The sequence below is a fragment of the Podarcis vaucheri genome (assembly GCF_965113315.1).
Source record: "Podarcis vaucheri genome assembly, chromosome: 6".
NCBI classification, from domain to species: Eukaryota; Metazoa; Chordata; class Lepidosauria; order Squamata; family Lacertidae; genus Podarcis; species Podarcis vaucheri.
The window spans coordinates 13,436,424-13,457,706 of NC_138764.1; the positions used below are offsets into that span (position 1 = coordinate 13,436,424).

General features: G+C 47.2%; 1 protein-coding gene across 2 annotated transcripts in view; it reads right to left on the reverse strand.

Moving 5' to 3' along the window:
- Window positions 1-1,984: 1,984 nt before the first annotated feature.
- The window catches only part of LOC309533854 (solute carrier family 2, facilitated glucose transporter member 5-like), a 49,657-nt gene continuing 30,358 nt past the window's right edge, over window positions 1,985-21,283 (reverse strand). The window contains exons 1-13 of one of the 2 annotated variants that reach the window (XM_082225510.1): window positions 19,432-19,584; window positions 16,751-16,832; window positions 15,811-15,906; window positions 14,212-14,357; window positions 12,941-13,065; window positions 12,219-12,371; window positions 10,743-10,868; window positions 9,930-10,117; window positions 8,592-8,702; window positions 7,729-7,830; window positions 5,756-5,831; window positions 3,747-3,874; window positions 1,985-2,237 (exon numbers count right to left, since the gene is read on the reverse strand). In XM_082225510.1, the coding sequence (XP_082081636.1) occupies window positions 2,019-2,237; window positions 3,747-3,874; window positions 5,756-5,831; window positions 7,729-7,830; window positions 8,592-8,702; window positions 9,930-10,117; window positions 10,743-10,868; window positions 12,219-12,371; window positions 12,941-13,065; window positions 14,212-14,357; window positions 15,811-15,906; window positions 16,751-16,819 (1,539 nt within the window). In that variant the 5' untranslated portion in view covers window positions 16,820-16,832; window positions 19,432-19,584 and the 3' untranslated portion in view covers window positions 1,985-2,018. Of the gene's footprint in view, window positions 2,238-3,746; window positions 3,875-5,755; window positions 5,832-7,728; window positions 7,831-8,591; window positions 8,703-9,929; window positions 10,118-10,742; window positions 10,869-12,218; window positions 12,372-12,940; window positions 13,066-14,211; window positions 14,358-15,810; window positions 15,907-16,750; window positions 16,833-19,431; window positions 19,585-21,283 lie in introns of those variants that run through there. The other variant, XM_082225511.1, reaches the window with a different exon arrangement.

The following is a 21,283-nucleotide window of genomic DNA, read 5'->3' on the forward strand; positions in this document are numbered from 1 at the left end:
GCCTCCCGCTGCTGCCACGCTGCCGGAGCCCGATTTCTGTTCTCTCGATTTCTGCCATGCACATGAAATTAACTCTTACATCAAAATATTATGTTACGTATTGTATTGAGCTGCTATGCGGCAGTGGGGTCAGCAGCACCTTTGACACGACTGATGTTTCTCCTAAGTAGGTGCCTAAACAATACTTATAAGTTTAAGTGTGGTGGTATTGTATACTGAAGTATAAGCGTATTGTAAATAAATGAGCACATAAAAAAAGTTTGTTTCTTTTTCCTCCTTTCTTTCGTAAACAAGAGATAAAGGGTGGTGTCTGACATTAGCATAATCAAAGTTAATTTGGGGGCTAAACTAAATTTGGGGGCTCTGGGCAGATCTTTGCACCCTGGCGGCGCATATGCTAAAGACTTGGCTGCTCATGTAAGGTCGGGCGACAGCCTTCTTTGTGTCCAGTGGCGTACCATGGGTTGATGGTGCCCAGGTGTGTGTAGGCAGGCCGAGGTGCGTGGGAGCATGAGGGGAGCATGCCAGGGTGAGGCACGGAGGCTAGGGTGGTTCATAAAAAACTTTTTTTAAAAAGTGCCTGCTTCAAAGGTCTTACCTTACTACACTAGGGATTATATAGCTATATGTGAAATTTCATGCATGTTAGTTAACATCTTGACCCTCCTCCCCTGAATTGAAATTTCAGCCTTCATGACATAGGAAAACGGCCAAGTAAACAGCTGTTTTCATGGGGGAGGGTCAAGATATTGATATGCATGAAATTTCGGATATAGCTATATTTTTCGCTCCATAAGACGCACCTGACCATTAGATGCACCTAGTTTTTAGAAGGGGAATGCAAGAAAAAAAATATTTTAAAAGGGAGCGCTGAGCAGAGCCTGTATCCCATCCCACTGACGGGCTGCCCTTCTCCCTCCTCAGGGGGAAAACCCCCCCAAGAGCCGCACACACGCTCCTAAAAAAGCCAGCAGCTCCTAAAAAAACCCCACCTCCTAAAAAAGCCAGCAGAAGCCGGCGCACCCTTTAAAGAGCGCGCGGCTCCTGTGGGCTTTTCTACGAGGAGGGAGAAGGGACTGACGCGGGCAGTCAGTCCCTTCTCCCTCCTGGGGAAAAGCCCGCAAGAGCCATGTGGAGGGTGTGTGCGGCTCTTGGGGGCTTTCCCCCCTGCCTCCCGCTTGCACACACATTTCTTACTTTTTAGGAGGGAAAGAGTGTGTCTTATGGAGCGAAAAATACGGTAATCCCTAGTGTAGTAAGATAAGACCTTTGGAGCAGGCATTTTTTTAAAAAAAAAATATATGAATGAACCGCCCTACTGGAGGCTGAACAGAGCCTGCTGCACCATCCCAGCCCTCACCGCCGACGCCACTGGAGCGACTGAGCCGCAATGGTCTGACTGGAGAACATGACTGCTCTTTCCCCGCCTGCCTCTCACCTCTTTTCAGTGGGCGGCGGCAGCAGGGCCCACACTCCCTTCCTCTCAGCCAGCCCAGGGGTGGGAGGTACGCGGGCGTTCCTTCGCTGGTCACAAGAAGAAAGAGGCGCCGCTACCACCCCAGGCCTGAAGGCCGAGCCCGGGTGCACCTTGCCTTGTCCCCCAATGGCTCAGGTCTTGATGAAGGAGCCTGTTGTGGACGCACCTGGCTGCCCCACCTCACGTCCCCCCAGAAATCTGTGCCCGGAGCCATGGCCTCCCACCCACCCCACACTACCCCCCTTTTTTGTGTCATTCGCTAAGATGTCGAATTCCCTCCCCACAGCGATGTGCCTGGCATTATGCAGTTTCTATCAAATGTGGAAGACGCACCTCTCTACTTGGGCTTTTGACCCTTGAGGTGTGTATTTCTCGGACCCCACCTAAGTTTGGAGCCCACACTTTAGGGTGGAGGGTGGGCAATGAGTTAACCGAGGCAAAACCTCAATACTGGCGTGTCAACGGTGCTGAGACAGCTGATGGACAACCGTAGAGATTCCCTTGGGATCATGGCTCGATTATAAATGTTTATAATCAAATTCTACACGGGGTTTTGCCCCTCCCCCAACGCCCGCCTGGTGTTTCTCCTCGGCATTCGCTCCATCTTGTTGATCTGCCTTTGGGCCACGTAGATGGGCAGTTGCTTCCTGATTTCCAGAAAAGTCTGGTGCGTGGTTTCTGGGATCATCTTTAAGATGAAAAAGAAGGTGGCAGCACATATTGGACAGCAGATGAGGAAGCTGAAGAATCCGATGTATTTCTGGAAAGGAACAGGAGCAGCAACACACACAGAGAGAAACAGGGCTCAGCAACATGAGTCAAAAAACTGAGTTTTAAATGTGTTATAAACATGCAACACCAGATGGCGCTGTAGAGCAGGAAACTTTTCTATGTGATTTTACATAGAGGTTTTTTTCTTTTGTTATAAAGATTTAATTTTTATGACTTATCTATAGTGGGGGTTTTCCCCCCTGTGTGTAGATCCACCCACAGAAAGGCATAAGCTTATTAATTTAGCACATTATATTTCCCCAGTGCTTTTTTCCTTCAAGGAACTCAAGGCCGGGTTATCTCATAGAATCATAGAATTGTAGAGTTGGAAGGGACCCCCTGGCAAGGGTATTCTGGTCCCACCCCCCTGCTACAATGCAGAATTTACAGCCAGAGAATCCTCTGACATAGTTGGTTCCACTGTCGACAGTTCTGCCTGATGTTTACCTGGTATATTCTTTCTTGCCATTTGAATACATTAGTTTGGGCCCTGCCCTCTGGAGCAATGGGGGGGGGGAGAGCTTGCTCTGTATTCTATGTGGCAGCCCTTCAGATATTTGAAGATAGCTACCAGATGACACTTGAGTCCAACTCTACAATTCTCTATCAGTGCTCTGTCTTCTCTTATCCAGGCTAAACATACCCAACTCCTTCAACTGTTCCTCATAAGGCTTGGTTTCCATCTCTCTCTCTAGTAACACCCCAGAAGGGAAGTTTTGGGACCAGGTGAGGGTAGGCGTGGAATGTGCTTTCTCCATCCTACCTAAGGTGGGAAAGGTGTATGGCCATAGGCGTAGCCAGGATTTAGGGGGCAGGGAGAACACCTACCTGTCATCATCCTCTGTCTGGCTCTGTCTAGCAGATTCAGAATGATATGTCTCAGCAGCAGTTGTTTTAAATTCCTTTCTTTTGACCCCAAGTGCTCGGGGAAAAAATCTGCCAATATCTTTCTACAATTTATACTTTTACTTAAGTATTTTTATTTAATTACTTGATTTTGGGGGGAGGGGAGGAGAGCTCCCCCCCCCCCGGCTATGCCCATGGCTGGGGCAAATTCAATCCCTGGCAAGTCCAGGGGAAACTGGGAGCGGCCCCTTCTCTGAAACCTTGGAGAGCCACTGCCAGTCCGTGTAGACACTACTGGCTTGATATAAGGCAGCTTCTTATGTTTGTATTCAACCCTTTACCTAGAATTCGGAGGACTAGAATCTTACGTTTTGTTTTGTTTTTTTACAGGAAATACCATAGCTCAGTGTCAGAGCATGTAGAAGGTGCTCAGTTCAACCCCCGACGACTCCAAGTAGGACTGAGAAAGACTCCCTGTCTGAAACCCTAGAGAGCCTCTGGTAGTCAGTGTAGACAGTGCTTAGCTAGATGGACTAGTGAGGGACAAGGCAGCTTCCTAGGTCCTCAACATCCTTCTGCATGCTCTACTGCTGAGCTACAGCCCTTCGCTGTAGAAGGTTCAGAACACCCACGGACCACCAGAATCACTCACCTCGATATTGAGGAAGGTCACAATGCTGAAGAAGTTTAGGAACCAATGCACAAAACCCCCGACCACATAGGCTGAGGACCGCGAGGACTGAAGGAAAATCTCTGCTATTATCAGGTTGGGAAGAGCACCTGTGTAGAGAAAAGAGTTCACTGCTCGTTGGGAGGAGATGTTTTTATTTTTATTTTTAAAAGAGGGAACTATTCTTAAAGTGGTTTAATCTTGTCTCTGTTTAGTAACTGCTTAACTGTTTATATATTTTATTTTCTCGTTGTTGTCGTGATTTATTGGCTTTATATACTGCCCTTCATGACAAGATCTCTGGGCGTTCACAGGATAAAATACAAGGTAAAAACGCAAGTAAATAGTTAAAACAAAAACAACAAAATAACATACACACACATCTCATGCATTGAGGTATTTTGTTGGGGCCATTTGTTGTTATATATTTTTTAACCACAAAGAAGATTTTTAAAAAGTTTTAAAGTTGGGCCATAAAGGTAAAGGGACCCCTGACCATTAGGTCCAGTCGTGACCGACTCTGGGGTTGCAGCGCTCATCTCGCTTTATTGGCCGAGGGAGCCAATGTTTATTCACAGACAGTTTTTCCGGGTCATGTGGCCAACATGACTAAGCCGCTTCTGGCGAACCAGAGCAGCGCACGGAAACACCATTTACCTTCCCACCGGAGCGGTATCTATTTATCTACTTGCACTTTGAGATGCTTTCTAACTGCTAGATTGGCAGGAGCAGGGACCGAGCAACGGGAGCTCACCCCGTTGCGGGGATTTGAACCGCCAACCTTCTGATTGGCAAGTCCTAGGCTCTGTGGTTTAACGCACAGCGCCACCCGCGTCCCTTGTAAAATTGGGCCATACTTTGATGCTTATTTTCTACACCACTTTGTGAAGTCTCCCCCCTTGAAAAGCAGATTAGAAACCTTTCAAACAGTCTTTAATACTATAAAACCATTGGCCTCAAAATGGCATTCCATTTTTTAAATGGTTTTTTCATGTAAAGTGCTACAAACTACTTTTATTCGGAGATTTTCTGAACATACCATTAACAAACATCAACAGAAAACAGGATCGTGGAACTTCTGCGGTTCACTACGAAGCCCAGTAGATCAGTGTTCTTCAGTCTTAGAAACCCATCTACTATTATTTTCATTATTCTTTTGTACCCTGCTCTTTCCACAGAACCTGGGACTCAAGGGATCTTACAAAACTGTAATCTCATATTTAATCCCATTACGTTAAACCACGGGTAGGCAAACTAAGGCTCGGGGGCTGGATCCGGCCCAATCGCCTTCTAAATCTGGCCCACGGACGGTCCGGGAATCAGCGTGATTTTACATGAGTAGAATGTGTGCTTTTATTTAAAATGCATCTCTGGGTTATTTGAGGGGCCTGCCTGGTGTTTTTACATGAGTAGAATGTGTGCTTTTATTTAAAATGCATCTCTGGGTTATTTGTGGGGCATAGGAATTAGTGCATACATATTTTTCAAAATATAGTCCGGCCCCCCACTAGGTCTGAGGGACAGTGGATCGGCCCCCTGCTGAAAAAGTTTGCTGACTTCTGCATTAAACTGTAACGGGATTAAAACAATGAAAAAACAAACAAGCCCAAAATCTGTTAAAATGCAGATAATAAAAACACTAAAAACACTACAACACTTTCCTTAAAAACAACAAAACAGTCAGTTCCCAAAGGCCTGCCAGAATAAAACAGTCTTCACCTGCCAGTGGAAGGACAAGGAAAGAGTCGGCCTAACCTCACTGGAAAGGGAAAAGTTGCTGGGATCATTAGGGCTGCGCTGTTTTGTAAGAGTTTTTGCTGGCACTGTGTTTTTTATATTGCTGATCTACACCTGACTCTGGCTCCTGACACCCTGTAGTGGAAGGGGCTGAGGATAAATAAAGGCCTGACCACCCTCGATCCTTGGAAACCTTTTGCTCTTCACATCCTGCGCCTCCTCCAAGGAACTCTGCGTATCACCTGAGCACTTACTAGGTCCGACGGCATGTCCCATGAGGAAAATATTGATGAGGAGCGCATTGACGTAAGACATCCACAAGGCATCTCCCTGTTGGAGAGAGTTGTGAGAGCGTGTCAAGCTTGCTAGGTTTGGGCAAAGCGCTTTTGATGTAATCGCTGGTGTTATTGGTCAATCAGACGCTGTTTACTCATGAGAGATCACTTCCCATTGGGAAGAATCCAGAGGACAGCGGCACTGAGTTGTGCCCAAAATGAGTGGCGCCCACCACATGTGCATGATGTCACACGCACGACACCCCTGGCCAGGCTGACTTGGCCTGCGAACATGCTTCACCCTGCCACATCCCTGGCGATTCTCAAAAGGACGCGGTACAGCCAAGCATCTTCGTCCTGGTGCGTCCTCTTGAGGATTGCCGCAGGGTTTGGGGGAGGCCTGGCCCCCTTCTTGAAAATGTGCCAGTGCCAGAGGAGCATCTCTGATGGGACAACAAGGGAAAGATCTGGTCCTTTTTAAAGCACCTTGTGCTGCACAGAAGGGTTGTTTGAATCTTCGGTCCTGTATACCTGATGGTCCTGTATACCTGAAGGAGCGTCTCCACCCCCATCGTTCAGCCCGGACACTGAGATCCAGCGCTGAGGGCCTTCTGGCGGTTCCCTCATTGCGAAAAGTGAGGTTACAGGGAACCAGACAGAGGGCCTTCTTGGTAGTGGCACCCGCCCTGTGGAACACCCTCCCTTCAGAGGTGAAGGAAATAAGCAGCTATCCTATCTTTAAAAGACATCTGAAGGCAGCCCTGTTCAGGGAAGTTTTTAATATTTAATGCTGTACTGTTTTTAACACTTGATTGGAAGCCGCCCAGAGTGGCTGGGGAAACTCAGCCAGATGGGTGGGGTATAAATAATAAATTATTATTATCCAAACCAAATATGACATTTTGATAGGGTATGGTCCCCACGTATCAACTGTGTAAATAGGAGCAATGTTAATGCGAGGCCTCAATCACTCACACTCATTTATAGAGAGCTGCCACCTATTCCAAGGCCATATCAGCCTTGCTCCACACACCCTCCTTCAGTGTGTTTTTGGCCAGCTGGAAATGTGCTCTTTGAACTCTGATCATGCCTCTTGCATGCCTGGACGGAGGCGAGAGAGGAGTTTGGGAAGGTGTGTGCAGAAACCAGCCTATTCTGCAAAGGCAAATGATGTGAGTTCATTGCTCAGCCTACTTTTGCTTCTAGCCCCACCCACCACTGGCATGCAGTTTTTGGTCTGCAAAAGGTTCCAGACTTAGCTCAACAGTTTAGGTGACATGTAGAATGCCAGCACATGTTTTAATTTTTTAAATAAAGGTTTCAAGATACAGTTGTACCTTGGAAGTCGAAAACCAAATTGCAGCTTCTGATTTGCTGCAGGAATCTCCTGCAGTCAATCAGAAGCCGTGGAAGCCCCATCAGACGTTCAGGTTCCAAAAGAATGTTCGCAAACCGGAACACTCACTTCCAGGTTTGTGGCATTCAGGAGCCAAAACGTTCAAGTTCAAGGGTGTCCGGGATTCAAGGTACGACTGTAGCGGTTATAAACTGTTGAAATAATATCATTGTTTTATTCCTATTGTGAAACTCTGAGGGCTTTTTTAATTTAATGAACAAGTGGTATATAAATTTTGTGAAAGAAATATGCAGTTGACAGCTTCATCTGTCTGGGGGCAGGTGGATTGCAGAGGTGGGGAAACCCAACATGCAATATGCACCAGGTGCCTCCTCTCTGGTGTGCACAGCAATGTGAAAACACAACTTGAAACGCAGCAGAAGAGAAGCGACGTTGCTGCATTTCAAAGTATTAATGTGTGCACAGCGAAAGAGCCATCAAAAGGAGTGATGCTCTTTCAGTTGCTAGCGTGCACATAGCCAAGGAGCAATCGACGGAGTAACGCTTGGCTTTCGAGGACATCGGTGCTTGAAGAGTTCGGGGAAAACCAACCAACCTGAAGTTCAAGGTTCATGGTTAATACGATGCAGAGGATGGTGCACATGCCAAAACCAAGGAGCAGCAGGAACTTTCGCCCCATTGAGTCAATGTAAAATATCTAGAGAATGTAACAGCAAGGGAAAGAAAGCATGTGAAAAAGGAAGGACGCAGCACTCAGTCTCAGCTTAACCAACCTTGCAGGGTTCTTAGTAAGTTTAAAATGGGGGTGAGAGAGAGGGCTCAGAAACAAACGGGGGGGGGGGTCTTTTACCACCTCACCTTGATAGAGAACAGGGAGCCAAGTGGGGCTGTGTGTAGTGAGAGTATGTATGAACTTTGGCTGGTGCTGGAAGCTGGACATACAGAAGAACATACTGCTCTATACTAGCCTTAGTGATCTCCCCGGGAACCTCACGAGGAGGCAAGATCTGTTGGAGTGTCAATGCTGTGAGCCCCTCCCTCCAATGCCCAGGTAGGCCAGGAAAGGCTGAAAGCCTGGAGAGCTGCTGCCAGTCAGTGTGGACAATACAGAGTTAGATGCACAAAGTATCTGACTTGGTATAAGGTGCCTTCCTGTACAGTGGTACCTCGGGTTAAGTACTTAATTCGTTCCTGAAGCACCACTTTAGCTAATGGGGCCTCCTGCTGCTGCTGTGCCACCGGAGCACAATTTCTGTTCTCATCCTGAAGCAAAGTTCTTAACCTGAAGCACTATTTCTGGGTTAGTGGAGTCTGTAACCTGAAGCGTATGTACACTGTATTCCTAAGTGCTGGCACAAAACTGCTGCTAAAGTTTGCAGCGCAGGAACATCCTTTGGAGCAGACTGAGCTTTGAGACTTTAAGGGGCAGAAAAAAAGGCGAAAGGAAGGCAGCCTTACCCCGACAAAGACTGAAATGATGATGGCAACGCTTGATGCTAAGCGGATGTATGGGATATTATTTAGGTCAATTCCTGTAGCCAGGTAGATTCTCTCTGTATAAAAGTATACCTGAAATGAGACCCAAACAACTGAAACTTTTAGCTTACTGGGCGATGGTCCTGTGGCTGACTCAGGGTTTGGAGGCACTGTCTACAAAATGAAGCCTAAGATCCTTTCTCTCCAACTCCAAAGTAGGGGTGGGAAAATTGGTCCGTTTTTGTTTCATTTCCAGCCTTAAATCCACCTCTTCACATTTCTTCTGCACAGACAAGAACTGTTTGCAGTTGCCAACAAACATAGGCAGGCAATCCTCTGAATCTCTGGCTATATGGGAATCAAAGGTCACTGCAGTCGTGCCCACAAGGGGTGGGTGTACCTACAGTACCCCTTGTGGTGCCTGTGAACGCTCTTGGTCAATATCTTCTCAGAAATCTACAATCTGCTTGAGGTTGTTTGCTCTTTGTGCTCATAAAAACACCCCTGTTCCCACAGTGGCCACCCAGATACCTACAGGAATCCCACAAGCCAAGCACAAGCATCAAAGAGCTTCTGTCTCGGAGAGAGTTGCTGATGCAGGTGCCTTCCTCCCCGCCTCCGTTGGTGGGGCAGCTGTTGTAACAGCATCCGCACACCATCTGGGGGTGATGCCCCCTTTTCTGCTCTTTTGGATGTGGCAGCCATTTTGTTTCATGTCTCCTCCCCGCCCAGCCGCCATTTTGTGACTGGTGCCCACGGCACTCCCCTCAACATTCCAAACATGGCCACTGGGCCCCAGTGGTGTAGCGTGCGGGGGGGGGGGGCGGCCGCACCGGGCGCAACATCTGAGGGTTAGGGTTAGGGGGCGCAAATCCACGGGTTAGGGGGCGCAAATTACTTGCCTTGCCCCGGGTGCTGACAACCCACGCTACGCCACTGCTGGGCCCCCAAAAGGCTGACGGAGCTTGGATGCAAAACAAGCTCCGCCCATACTGCTTGTGACCCTAAATGCGGTGCTGCCTGTGCCACGAATTTGCCCAATCCTCCTTTAAAGCCGCCCGAGCTGGTGGCCATCGCGGCCTCCTGTGTGGGGCCATAGTTCCATAGTTTAACTATGAAGAAGTCCTTCCTTTCCTCCGTCCTGAATCTTCCAACGCTCAGCTTCATTGGAAGTGCCCTGGAACGCCAACTCTCAACACCCGCAGCCATTGGCCGTCCTTGCTGGGGTTGATGGGAGCTGTAGTCCAGCCACACCTGGATGACCCAAGGTCCCACTTCCCCTCCCTTGTTCTAACCGCTTGTGGATATTGCCTTCCTTACTGCGTTGACTCCAGAGAGCTGTTGGCCACACATCAAGATAATGACGGAGATGACTTGCCACCGCAGGCTTGGGAAGCACAGCAGCTTAAATGAGTTCATGCTCTTCTCCGTTTTCTCAGCCATCTTCTCCTGCTGCAGCTCTTCTATCTCCTCCTGCACGTCCTCATTGTGCCTCAGCTTCTGCAAGGCTGGAAAGAAGCAGCAATGGAAAAGCCTTTGAATAGCAGGGCATGGAGGCTGGTGGGGAGAGTTTCTTGCAGTACCAAACACCAGAGGTGTAGTGGAGGGGGGGCAAAGACCAGTTACAAATTCTGCAGTGGGTTCCCGGTCTCCAGCATCCCAGAGACACCCAGCCAGCTTTCTGGCCACTGAGAAGATGTTCCGCCTCACCCCTTGTGATGCTTGGAGCCAATCTATGTGAAGACAGGTGAGTCGGCCACTGAGGACTGACTCCTAGGGTCACTCTGGAGAAAGACACCAAGGAGGAGCTGTTCTGCATGCGCCAAAGCTAAGCGTTTGGGAGCACTGCAAACATAAGCTGCCTCCGTTTCAAGAGAATGGTGTTCTAGTTCTATTACCTGTCAGTCAATCAATCAATCAATGGATGGGTGTTCTGCTACATTCAATGGAGCTTCACAGAAAACACTGTGGGAATGTTAAAGACAGTAGGAAAGGATATATTGAATAAGTATTATCCTTCCTTCACTCAGGCTAGTGAAGTGGTGTAGCAGAGCAAATTCCCCTCAATAAGAAGACTTTGAATGTTATTCTCCCTCACCCTCCAAGATGTAAGTGGTTCATGTATGTGGTTACCTAGCACGGCCTTTTCTTCATCATTTTTCTGAATCAGTAGATACCTGGGGCTTTCGGGGAAGGAAGGGACGACAATGGTCTGAAATAATGCCAGTATTCCAGGGACACTTGTCAGTATTGGCCAATCTGCGCAAGAAGGAGCAATTAATTTCATTTATTACATTTACACCCCACCTTTCCTCGAAGGAGTTCAAGGTGGCGTACGTGGTTCTCTTCCTCCCCATCTTATCCTCACCACAGCCCTGGGAGGGGGGTTAGGCTGAGAGACTGGGAATGGCCCAATGTCTGAGCCAGGATTTGAACCCTGGCCTCCCAGGTCCTAGCCCGGCACTCCAACTACCATGCCACCCTGGCTCTTGAAAAGTATCAACAGAATTGCCCAACGCTAAGGGAGGGAATCAATGGCCTCCCTGGGTCAGGGGGCACCTTTGGGGAAGTGCCGTCAGTGCTAGCCATTGGCTGCCATGAGGGAAAGTGTGGCATGACACAAAATGGCTGCCGTGGGGATGTGGGGAAATGGCTGCTGTGGCCACGTTTAAAAGGGGGGAAAAGCAAAGAAAAGAGACATAACCATGGGCGTGCCCCACATCAACAGGCAGGGGGAGGCACCTATATCAGCCATCGCTATGCTTGCTCACAGAAAGAAGGTCTCTGTACAGTGGTCCCTTGGTTCTCAAACGCCTTGGTACTCAAAACAACTTAGAACCCAAACACTGCAAACCCGGAAGTAAGTGTTCCAGTTTGTGAACTTTTTTCGGAAGCCGAATGTCCTCTGTTTTAAGTGTTACACTGGTTTGAGTGCCATACTTCCGTTTTGAGTGGTACTCTGAGGTCTGTTTGTTTTTGCTATTTATTTTGCGTTTTTGTTTTTGTGGCTCTTTTTTGTTTTTGTGACTGTGTGGAACCCAGTTCAGCTACTGATTGATTGTGTGCCTGCAGTACATTGTTTATTGCTTTCATTTTATGGATCAGTGGTCTCGTTAGATAGTAAAATTCATGTTAAATTGCTGTTTTAGGGGTTGTTTTTAAAAGTCTGGAATGGATCAATTCGTTTTGCATTACTTTCTATGGGAAAGCATGCCTTGGTTTTGGAACGCTTTGGTTTTGGAACGCACTTCCGGAATAGATTAAGTTTGAGAACCAAGCTACCACTGTACTTCTCCTCTGTTCAGAAGTGATGGGTCACTGGCTGTCCGATCCTGGGATCCAAGTGGGCACATGTAAGACTTTTTGTGGGCATCATAGGTGGTACTGGTGGGGGTTCACTGGTGCTTGTGAGCACCACATGGAACTGGAGTGGTCGTGGAACTGTCTCCCTCAGAAGGTGGCAAGCTCTTCTTCATTGGGAGTTGACTCATCTGTTGGGGACTTTTTCCAGCATTGCAGCATGTTGGACTAAATGACCCCTGGCAATACCTTCCATCTCTACAATTCTACCATGACCTTTGGGCTAAGAGGTGCTCCTCTCTGATTTACCTTCTTCGTTCCCCAGCATTTCAGGAAAAGAGAGTATCTGAGCCAGGAGGACACCTACAGCTAGAAAGAAATGAGGCAGCATGCCAATGGCTCCCCTCATGTTCAGTGGGGAGATCTCTATGAGGTACAATGGGACCACGATGTAGAAGATGCCTGGTTAGGGGATAAATCAAGGCATTATTCACAGTAAGCATATGACAGCCATAGAAGCATACAAACATCTCCCACTTACCCAACTAGTCATTGTGTTCTGCAAGAGAGGGCATCCTGCAGATGTCATCCTACCAGGAGGTCCATTCCACATGATGGCCAGAATCAGGCTTTTAGTTTGGCAGCACGTAGCCTCTGGAACTCCCTCCCACTGCGTATCAGGCAGGCGCCTTCTCTATTGCCTTTTTGGCACCTGCTATTTCAGCAGCTGATATCTGTCTTGGATCCAAATCTGGCCGATGTGTGTGCTGTTGCTCTTTCTAAACGGTCTTTTAAAAAATATTTATAATTGCTATCATTATTGTCAGCTACATCCCTGCTGGTGGGCCAGGTTTGGCCCATGGGCTGGAGGCTCCCCAAAGCAGTATATGGAGGTGGTGATGGTGGGGAGGTTCTTCTTTTGATATGTCTTTGAATTGCAAGCACTGGTTCCTTCCCAAATCAGATTTCAGAACAGGGAATTTTCTCTTAACCCCACACCCTCACTAAATCCAGGAAGTAGCCCAACTCACCTATGGTTATTCCAACGATGAAGCGTGAAAGCATCGTAAACAGGAAGGCTTGCACCACAGTGGCGCAAACCATAAACATAGAGGACACCATGGAGCAGAAGCAATGGATCAGCAAGGCCCCTTTCCTGGAAAGAGTGGGGAAAGGAAGGGAATGACTGGGCCAAGGAACATGTGGAATGATTGGAAGAGTTCCCCGCATCCTTTGGGGGAAGCAAGATCTGCCAGGAGGAGCAGTTTGGGAGGTCATGCGTCTCAGCGGGCTGATTTCTGGCTTTGCCGGCGTTAAATCTCTAATCCCGGCTCAGTCAAAGATACACCTGCGTAACTTGTTCATCCCAGAAGAATCACCCAAGGACATGGTGGGTGCAGGACCAGAGAGGGAAGGGGAATTACCGTAGTTGGGATCATAAAGCTGTATAACCTGGCAACCCGGCTACTTAATTTCAAGACTTATTTAATTCTGGTCATATGTTTAGCTTAATTTTATACCAAAAGGGATCCCAGGGAGGCTTAGTAAAACCAAAGCAAGGCAGCCAGTCCCTATCTGCAGGCTTACAATCTAAAAAGACCCCTCCCACAACAACAACAAAAGTCACGGAAGGAAAAGGGATATGGAGGGAATAGGAAAATCAAAATAAAAACTTGGGCACTTTCTAAACAGTGGTTCCTGTAATCCAAAGAATCCTGGGAATGGTAGCTTGTTAAGGGTGCCAGGAAGTGTAGCACTGTGAAAGGTACACTGCAGTCTTTGGGTTTCTTTGGGGAAAGCCTTGTGCTTCGAATACATGGTATGTACGCAGCCCTATTAGCATGGAGAAAGTCCACAGAACAAGGGAAACCATTAAGCAGAGGCTGGATACTTCTTTCCTTTCCTTTGATGCAGTGTCTGATCCACACCAGCCATCTCAATGGCAATATGTCTTTTGCAAGATTCCTTGCATTTCTGATTAAAATCTAAGGGCAGTCATTGGCTGAGTTTTGCTCAGAGATGACCCAATGAAATCAGGGGTGGCTCGCTCAGGCTGGCTCATTCATTTGAATGGGTCTGCTTTGTCGAATGCCACCCAAACAATAGCATTACTTCGGCTGGCTGAATATCTTTTGTTAAAATGTGGGATGCCTTTTTACAGGGTGAACCTCCTCAGCCAGAAGTTAAATCGAGCCTCAGCTGGGGAGACAGGGCTCAGCAGAAGCCCCACTCCCCTGCCCAGCTGCCCCACGTCCAAAGTTAGGACTGGAAGTTCACTAATCACCAGGTCATCTATATATACCTTCCATATTCATCCACCATGACTCCTGCGATGAGTGCTCCAGTAAGGCCTCCAATAGGGAACATACTGATGGCAAGGCCTAGCATGAAGAGCAGATACTGCTGCTCTCCTGGATTCTTCGCAGCATGACCCATGTCTGCCATGAGCTAAGAGAGGAAATCATATCATGGGCAGGGTTAGTGTATCCACAATACATCCTAATCAGAAGGAACTGGCACCCTTGCAGGAGCCACATAATACTCATATGCAGAACTTCTCTCTATTAGAGTGGCAGCATTTGCCCTCTGGAACTCCCTGCCTCTTGATATCAAGCAGGCGCCTTCACTGTATTCTTTTCGGCGACTGCTAAAAACGTTTTCTTTTGAGAAAGCCTATACAGACACATAGAGTGTTGGTGTCTGTTTGAATCTGGTTTTCGGCTTACTGTTGATTTTAATTTTAATTTTTTAAAAAGGTTTTAAATGGTTGATTTCAACTTTGTAAAATAAAACCCTATGCATTTCATTGTTTTCTTCTTTCTGTAAACGGTTCTTCCTCCAGCCTTTTCCACCAACGGCATCTACCAATGGTTGCTCAGAAGGGAATGTGAGCCTTGGCTGAAGAAAGATCCTCCACACCTGTTTTAAAGTCCCACTAGACTCTTTTGAGTTTTGGCTGCAAGAGACCAAGGCTCCATCGTCACCAAATGCTTTATTTGTTAAGGATGCTGAGAGTTGTTAGGAGACCCCTATGGCTCCACGCTGAGTAAAACTTGGTGAGAAGCCTATCTTATTTTAACTAATACATATGCATTTATCTGCACTAATATACACATTTAATTTTTTCTACACAGTGGTACCTCAGGTTAAGAACTTAATTCGTTCTGGAGGTCTGTTCTTAACCTGAAACTGTTCTTAACCTGAAGCACCACTTTAGCTAATGGGGCCTCCTCCTGCTGCTGCTGTCCCACCGCCGCACGATTTCTGTTCTCATCCTGAAGCAAAGTTCTTAACCTGAGGTACTATTTATGGGTTAGCGGAGTCTGTAACCTGAAGCGTATGTAACCCGAGGTACCACTGTACACTAGCTGAAGCATTGCACCACAAAATTCTGTGTGTTCCAGTTGGCAACTTGTTTTGGAAAGTGTGTTCTATGTAGATGTGCCCTTAAAACACAAACTATTTCAGATTTCTTTCCACCCCTAGATACAACCTGAAAATATCTCTGATGACTTTAGCTGTGATTCCTGGATCGCAGGGGGCTCAACTAGATGACCGTTGGGGGTCTCTTCCTACTCTACTGTTCCATGACTCGCTGACTCCCAGAAGCTTAGTCAGAAGCCCCTGTTGTAAGAAGAAGAAGAAGAAGAGTTTGGATTTGATATCCCGCCTTTCACTCCCCTTCAGGAGTCTCAAAGCGGCTAACATTCTCCTTTCCCTTCCTCCCCCACAACAAACACTCTGTGAGGTGAGTGGGGCTGAGAGACTTCACAGAAGTGTGACTGGCCCAAGGTCACCCAGCAGCTGCATGTGGAGGAGCGGAGACGCGAACCCGGTTTCCCAGATTACGTGACTACCGCTCTTAACCACTACACCACCCTGTACTGCAGGGTCATCTTACCAGCACTGGGGAATAGACCACCCAGAGGTTGTAACCATATTGGATAAATCCCAAGCTGGTGACCAGCACTGTTCGGAGAAGCGAATTTGTCACCTCCTACAGGAAATCAAAGCAGCAGATAAGAGCATCTGTCAGGCAAAGCGTTCATCAATGCATAAGGTAAAAGGACCCCTGACCGTTAGGTCCAGTTGTGACCGACTCTGGGGTTGCGGCGCTCATCTCGCTTTATTGGCCGAGGGAGCCGGCGTACAGCTTCCGGGTCATGTGGCCAGCATGACTAAGCCGCTTCTGGCGAACCAGAGCAGCGCATGGAAACACCGTTTACCTTCCCGCCAGAGTGGTACCTATTTATCTACTTGCACTTTGACGTGCTTTCGAACTGCTAGGTTGGCAGGAGCAGGGATCCAGCAACGGGAGCTCACCCCGTCACGGGGATTCGAACCGCCAACCTTCTGATCGGCAAGCCCTAGGCTCTGTGGTTTAACCCACAGCGCCACCCGTGTCCCCATCAATGCATAGGACATAATTAATGAAAGACAAATGGCTTGGATCTTAAGGCAGTGTGGGCAGAGTTCTGCTCATAGGAGGAGTGTTTATGGTGCAAGGTGATATAACCTGTGGCCCTCCAGGTATTGCTGGACTCCATTTCCCATCAGCCCCAAGCCAGCATGGTCAGTAGTCAGGGCTAGTGGGAGCTGCTGTCTAGAAGGCCCACAGATCCCCTTATTGCTGGACTAAAGGCTTCTGGGAGCTGGCAGCCCCATTTATAAAAGAACGTAGCAGGACCTGAGTGCAAATTTTAAAATTTTTAAAATGGCCTCTTAGGTCAAATTGGACAGTTAGAGCATGGTGGGGATAATGCCAAGGTTGCAAGTTCAATCCCCATGTGGGACAGCTGCATATTCCTGCATTGCAGGGGGTTGACCATGTCCAAACTCACCCATTTGCGGACTATGGGCTTTGGTTCTGGCACTGCCTTGCTATCAATGCTTCTTCCGGTAGTTTTCATAATTGAGTCTCAGCTGTGGGGGGAAGAAGAGGGACATTTTGTCAGGCGGTTATTATCTCTTGCAACTTCTTTAAGAACATAAGAATAGCTAAACCTGGCATAGGCAAACTCCGGCCCTCCAGATGCTTTGAGACTACAGTTCCCATCATCTCTGACCACTGGTCCTGTTAGCTAGGGATGATGGGAATTGTAGTTCCAAAACATCTGGAGGGCCGGAGTTTGCCCATGCCTGACTAAATGGTCCATGGACAGCTCCTCCTGACAGCCTGTTTATTGGGCATCCCTCCTGATTTGTTTTTGCAGAGGATTGATTATGGCTATGTACACACCACGCATTTAAACCCTATGGCTTACGCCAAAGGATAATGGGAACTATAGTTTGCCCCTTATGGACCTACAGTTCCCTGAACCCTTTACAAGCTACAGTCCCCTTTAAATGTATCACCAGTCTTTGCTGAGAGTTCACTTCGATTTATCGATTTTTTAAATTGCATTTATATACCACCTTTCTCCTATATATATTTGTGTGTGCGCGCGTGTGTATCATTTTGCAGTTTCCATCAAACAAAAAAGATATAGTTTTACATCAAATTTCAAAACCCCATTTCTGCCTCCCTCCTCCCTTTCTGCGATTTCTTATATTTATAGTATCTTTATTGCAACTCCCAGTTTAAGCCTAATTATTAGTTAACCCATATATTCGAAATTACTTTTATCACGCTGCACGTCTTTACGTTAAACCTGCTAATGAGTGTATCTGTTTGCAACAGTTTATAAAATATTCAATAAACGTTTTCCACTCTAAATCAAAGACACTGTCGTATTGATTTCTTATTCTTCCGGTGAGTTTCGCCATTTCTACATATTCCAATAGTTTTTTGCTGCCATTCTTCTTTGGTTGGGACGTTGTCTTCTTTCCATCTTTGGACAAATATCATACGAGCAGCTGTGGTCACATATTTTTTATATTGTTTAGGTATCTCTAATCTCTAAAAGAAAAGCCTCTGGTTTCTTATAAAAAGTTACCTTAAATATTTTTTTCAGCTCATTGTATATCATTTCCCACTACATATGGAAAAAGGTACCTTCTTTTTCTTTGCACTTCCAGCAAATATTCGATTCAGATTTATACATTTTCGCTATCCATTGCCCAGTGTATCATAGAAGATTTCACTTGCTCATCTTTTGTTTGCATATCTTATACGTTTCTGAAATTACCTTAATATTACTAATATCTAGCAGGTCTCTCTCCAACTGGAATGATTGGTTCCCAAAACCTAACTTTTTATCTGTTTTAAACAATTCATTTAGATGATAATATTGCAACCAGTTTATTAACCTCCTTGGCAGTTCTTCAAACTTTTGAAACTTAATTTCACCACCCTCCTCACTTATTATTTTTTAAATAAGTTATCCAGTCTACATCCCACCTTTATCTCCAAGAAGCTCAAAGTGACATATATGTTTCTCCACCTCCCCATGACAGCCCTGGGAGGCAGGTTAGGCTGAGAGGACAGTGACCAGCCCAAGGTCACCTAGTGAGCTTCACAGCCGAGTAGGCATTTGAATCCTGGCCATCTGGGCCTTAGTCCGACACTCTAACCACTATACCACATTGTTCGCAGGGTGATGGTGATATGATGGTGAGCTCAGCACTCAGCCTGATTTGATTGTCAGGCATTCCTTCCTTCTATACTTTTCTAGGCATTTCCACGTCATTTTCCAAACTGCAAAAAGTATTTTTTTCTTTTCAAAAATGTCTTTATTGCTCCGGGGTGATATTGCCTTTTAATCCACTTCAATTGCACAAACCTAAATTTCTGCTATGTGCTGGAAACCCTCCTGCAAAATGTATTTACTTACTTAATAGTGGTGTTTATAGCTCACTTTTCACTGAATATTTTCAGTCCCAGGGAAACAAAAAAAGTCTAAAAAGCTAGAGGTACGTCTTGTGGTAGTGAATGCTCATGGCAGGGACATACTGAAAGCCTGTGACTTGTCTCCTGAATGTTTAAAGAAATCACGAACACAGAGAGGCAGACTCCTGGGAGCACCACCCAGACAAGGAGGCTTCCTGCTCAGTCTCTGCATGAGTGCCTGTTCTGGCTTTTTATTACAACTGATTAAGGCAGGGATAGGGAGCCTATGGGCTCCATCTGTTCTTGGACTTCAACTCCCATCAGGCCCAGCCAGCATGGCCAACAGGAAGCAGGGGTAGGAGTTGTGGTCCAACCACACCGGGGGGGGGGGGCGCAACAAGTTTCCTACTCCCAGATTTAAACCAAGTCAGAAACGATGGAGGGAAAACTGAAGCAGTTGTCTTCCAAGGTAATCCATTGGGTCAACAGTCCCAGAAGTGGGTAGCGGTGAAGTCTGTCTGTAGGGAGCCAACCCACCCCCTCGAGGCACCATAGCTGTCAACTTTCAATTTTGAAAAGGGATCAGAAGCCTTGAAAATAAGGGATCAGCAGCCTCACTTATCCCGGGAACAGTCTACGGGATATCTAACAATTGAAGATAGCAGCAGGAAGCAGCGGGAAACGGCGCTGGAATAAGGGAATTTCCCGCCCAAAAAGGGAAGGTTGACAGCTATGCAAGGCACAGAAACTTACCGCAGCTTTCTGTTCTTGGAAGTAGAGGGGTGAAATCAGCCCCGCCCTGTTTTCTCTTGAAAGAAAGACATCAAAGGGCAGGCAGTATTGCAAGAGCCAATCAGAGGAAGGATGCTGAAAGATTCCATTTGGGGGAGCTGTTGGCAGTTGGAAGGCCAGGTGATTGAATGAGGTATACCAGGATCCCATCGTGGCTGAGCAGTGAGCAGTGAGCATGCCAGGCGGCCTTAACTCAGCCACATGCAATATTGTTATTATTGGGTTGTCGCTAGCCGAGCCCTACTCAGAGTAGACCCATTGAAAGAGCCAGCATGGCATAGTGGTTGGGAAGTTGGACTAGGACATAGGGGACCAGGGTTCGGATCCCCTGCTCTTGACCTTGGACCAGCCTAACCTCCCGCACAGGGTTGTTGTGGGGATTAAACCGGTTTCTGATTTTTAAAGCCCTCACAAAGATTCATCAGGGGTTTGGGGCAAATTTCCCCCGACGGACACGTTTTTTTTAGGCAGTTCTCCCGGATGCAGTCACAGGAAATCTCAAAACATTGCAAACAAGAAGCTAAGAGCCCCTAATACAGAAATGCTCAGTTGTGTGCTGATTGGGGCAAGATACTGATGAAGCATGGCCCAATTCTGGAAAAACAAAAATCTTCCAACTCCAGTAGATTGGGTGGGTGGGAACTGGGAAATTGTGTAAATGACAAAGCTTACTGTTGTGGGCCCCTCAGTCCTGTAAGGATTTGGCAAGGCCGGCCCAACCATGAGGCAAGTTGAGGCAACCGCCTTAGGAGGCAGCATTCATAGGGACAGCAGATTCGGCCTCCAGGGAATGCATTGGCTGCTGCCCCTGCCATGGTGAGAGCAACAGCCCCAGCATGCTCCTTGGAAGCCAGCAACCCCCCAATGCCACCTCTCTTTACAGGATCACCTCTCCTGGTATGCCCCACAGAGGACCTAAGGTCCATGAATAACCATAGTTTAGAGGTCCCGGGCCCTAAGGAAGTCAGGCAATCCTCCACCAGGGCCAGGGCCTTTTCAGTGATGGCTCCGACCTGGTGGAATGCTCTGTCCCATGAGACTAGGGCCCTTCAGGATTTAACCTCCTTCCACTGGGCCTGTAAGACAGAGCTATTCCGCCTGGCCTTTAATTTGAATTCAGCCTGATCTTTTATTTCCCTTCCCTTCTCTTCCCTCCCCCTCCCCTTTTATGAAGATCAGCCGCTCTGAGACCCCACAGCTAATTCTCCCCTGGCCTCCTCGCTGGCCCAAGTAGGACCAATTCAGCCAGCTAGACTTGGGGATTATCTAATGCTTATTTCCCCTAAATTGATTTCTGAATTTTGAATTTTATTGTTATTCATGTTTTTATGCTGTATTTTATGCTGCTTTTACAATTAAGTGTTTTAAATTTGTTGTTAGCCGCCCTGAGCCCAGTTTTTGAACCGGGAAGGGCGGGGTATAAATAAATTTATCTACTTGCGCTTTGACATGCTTTCAAACTGCTAGGTTGGCAGGAGTAGGGACCAAGCAATGGGAGCTCACCCCGCCGCGGGGATTTGAACCACCAACCTTCTGATCGGCAAATCCTAGGCTCTGTGGTTTAACCCACAGTGCCACCCAAAGGTAATAATAATGATTGTCTAATCTTCAAGAGCCTGGGGACACCTGTGTAGGTGGGATCAGACTCACCCACCCGGAGCATTGGGCAAGAGAGTCTTGTGCATGAGCTCACTCTGCGTTGTCTTGAAGAGCTTGGCAGGAAGAGCACATCTACTGTAGGGACATCTTTGTAGTGTCTGTGGTTATGAACCTCTTGCCATGCCCACTCACCTTGGGATCTTGACTACCTCAG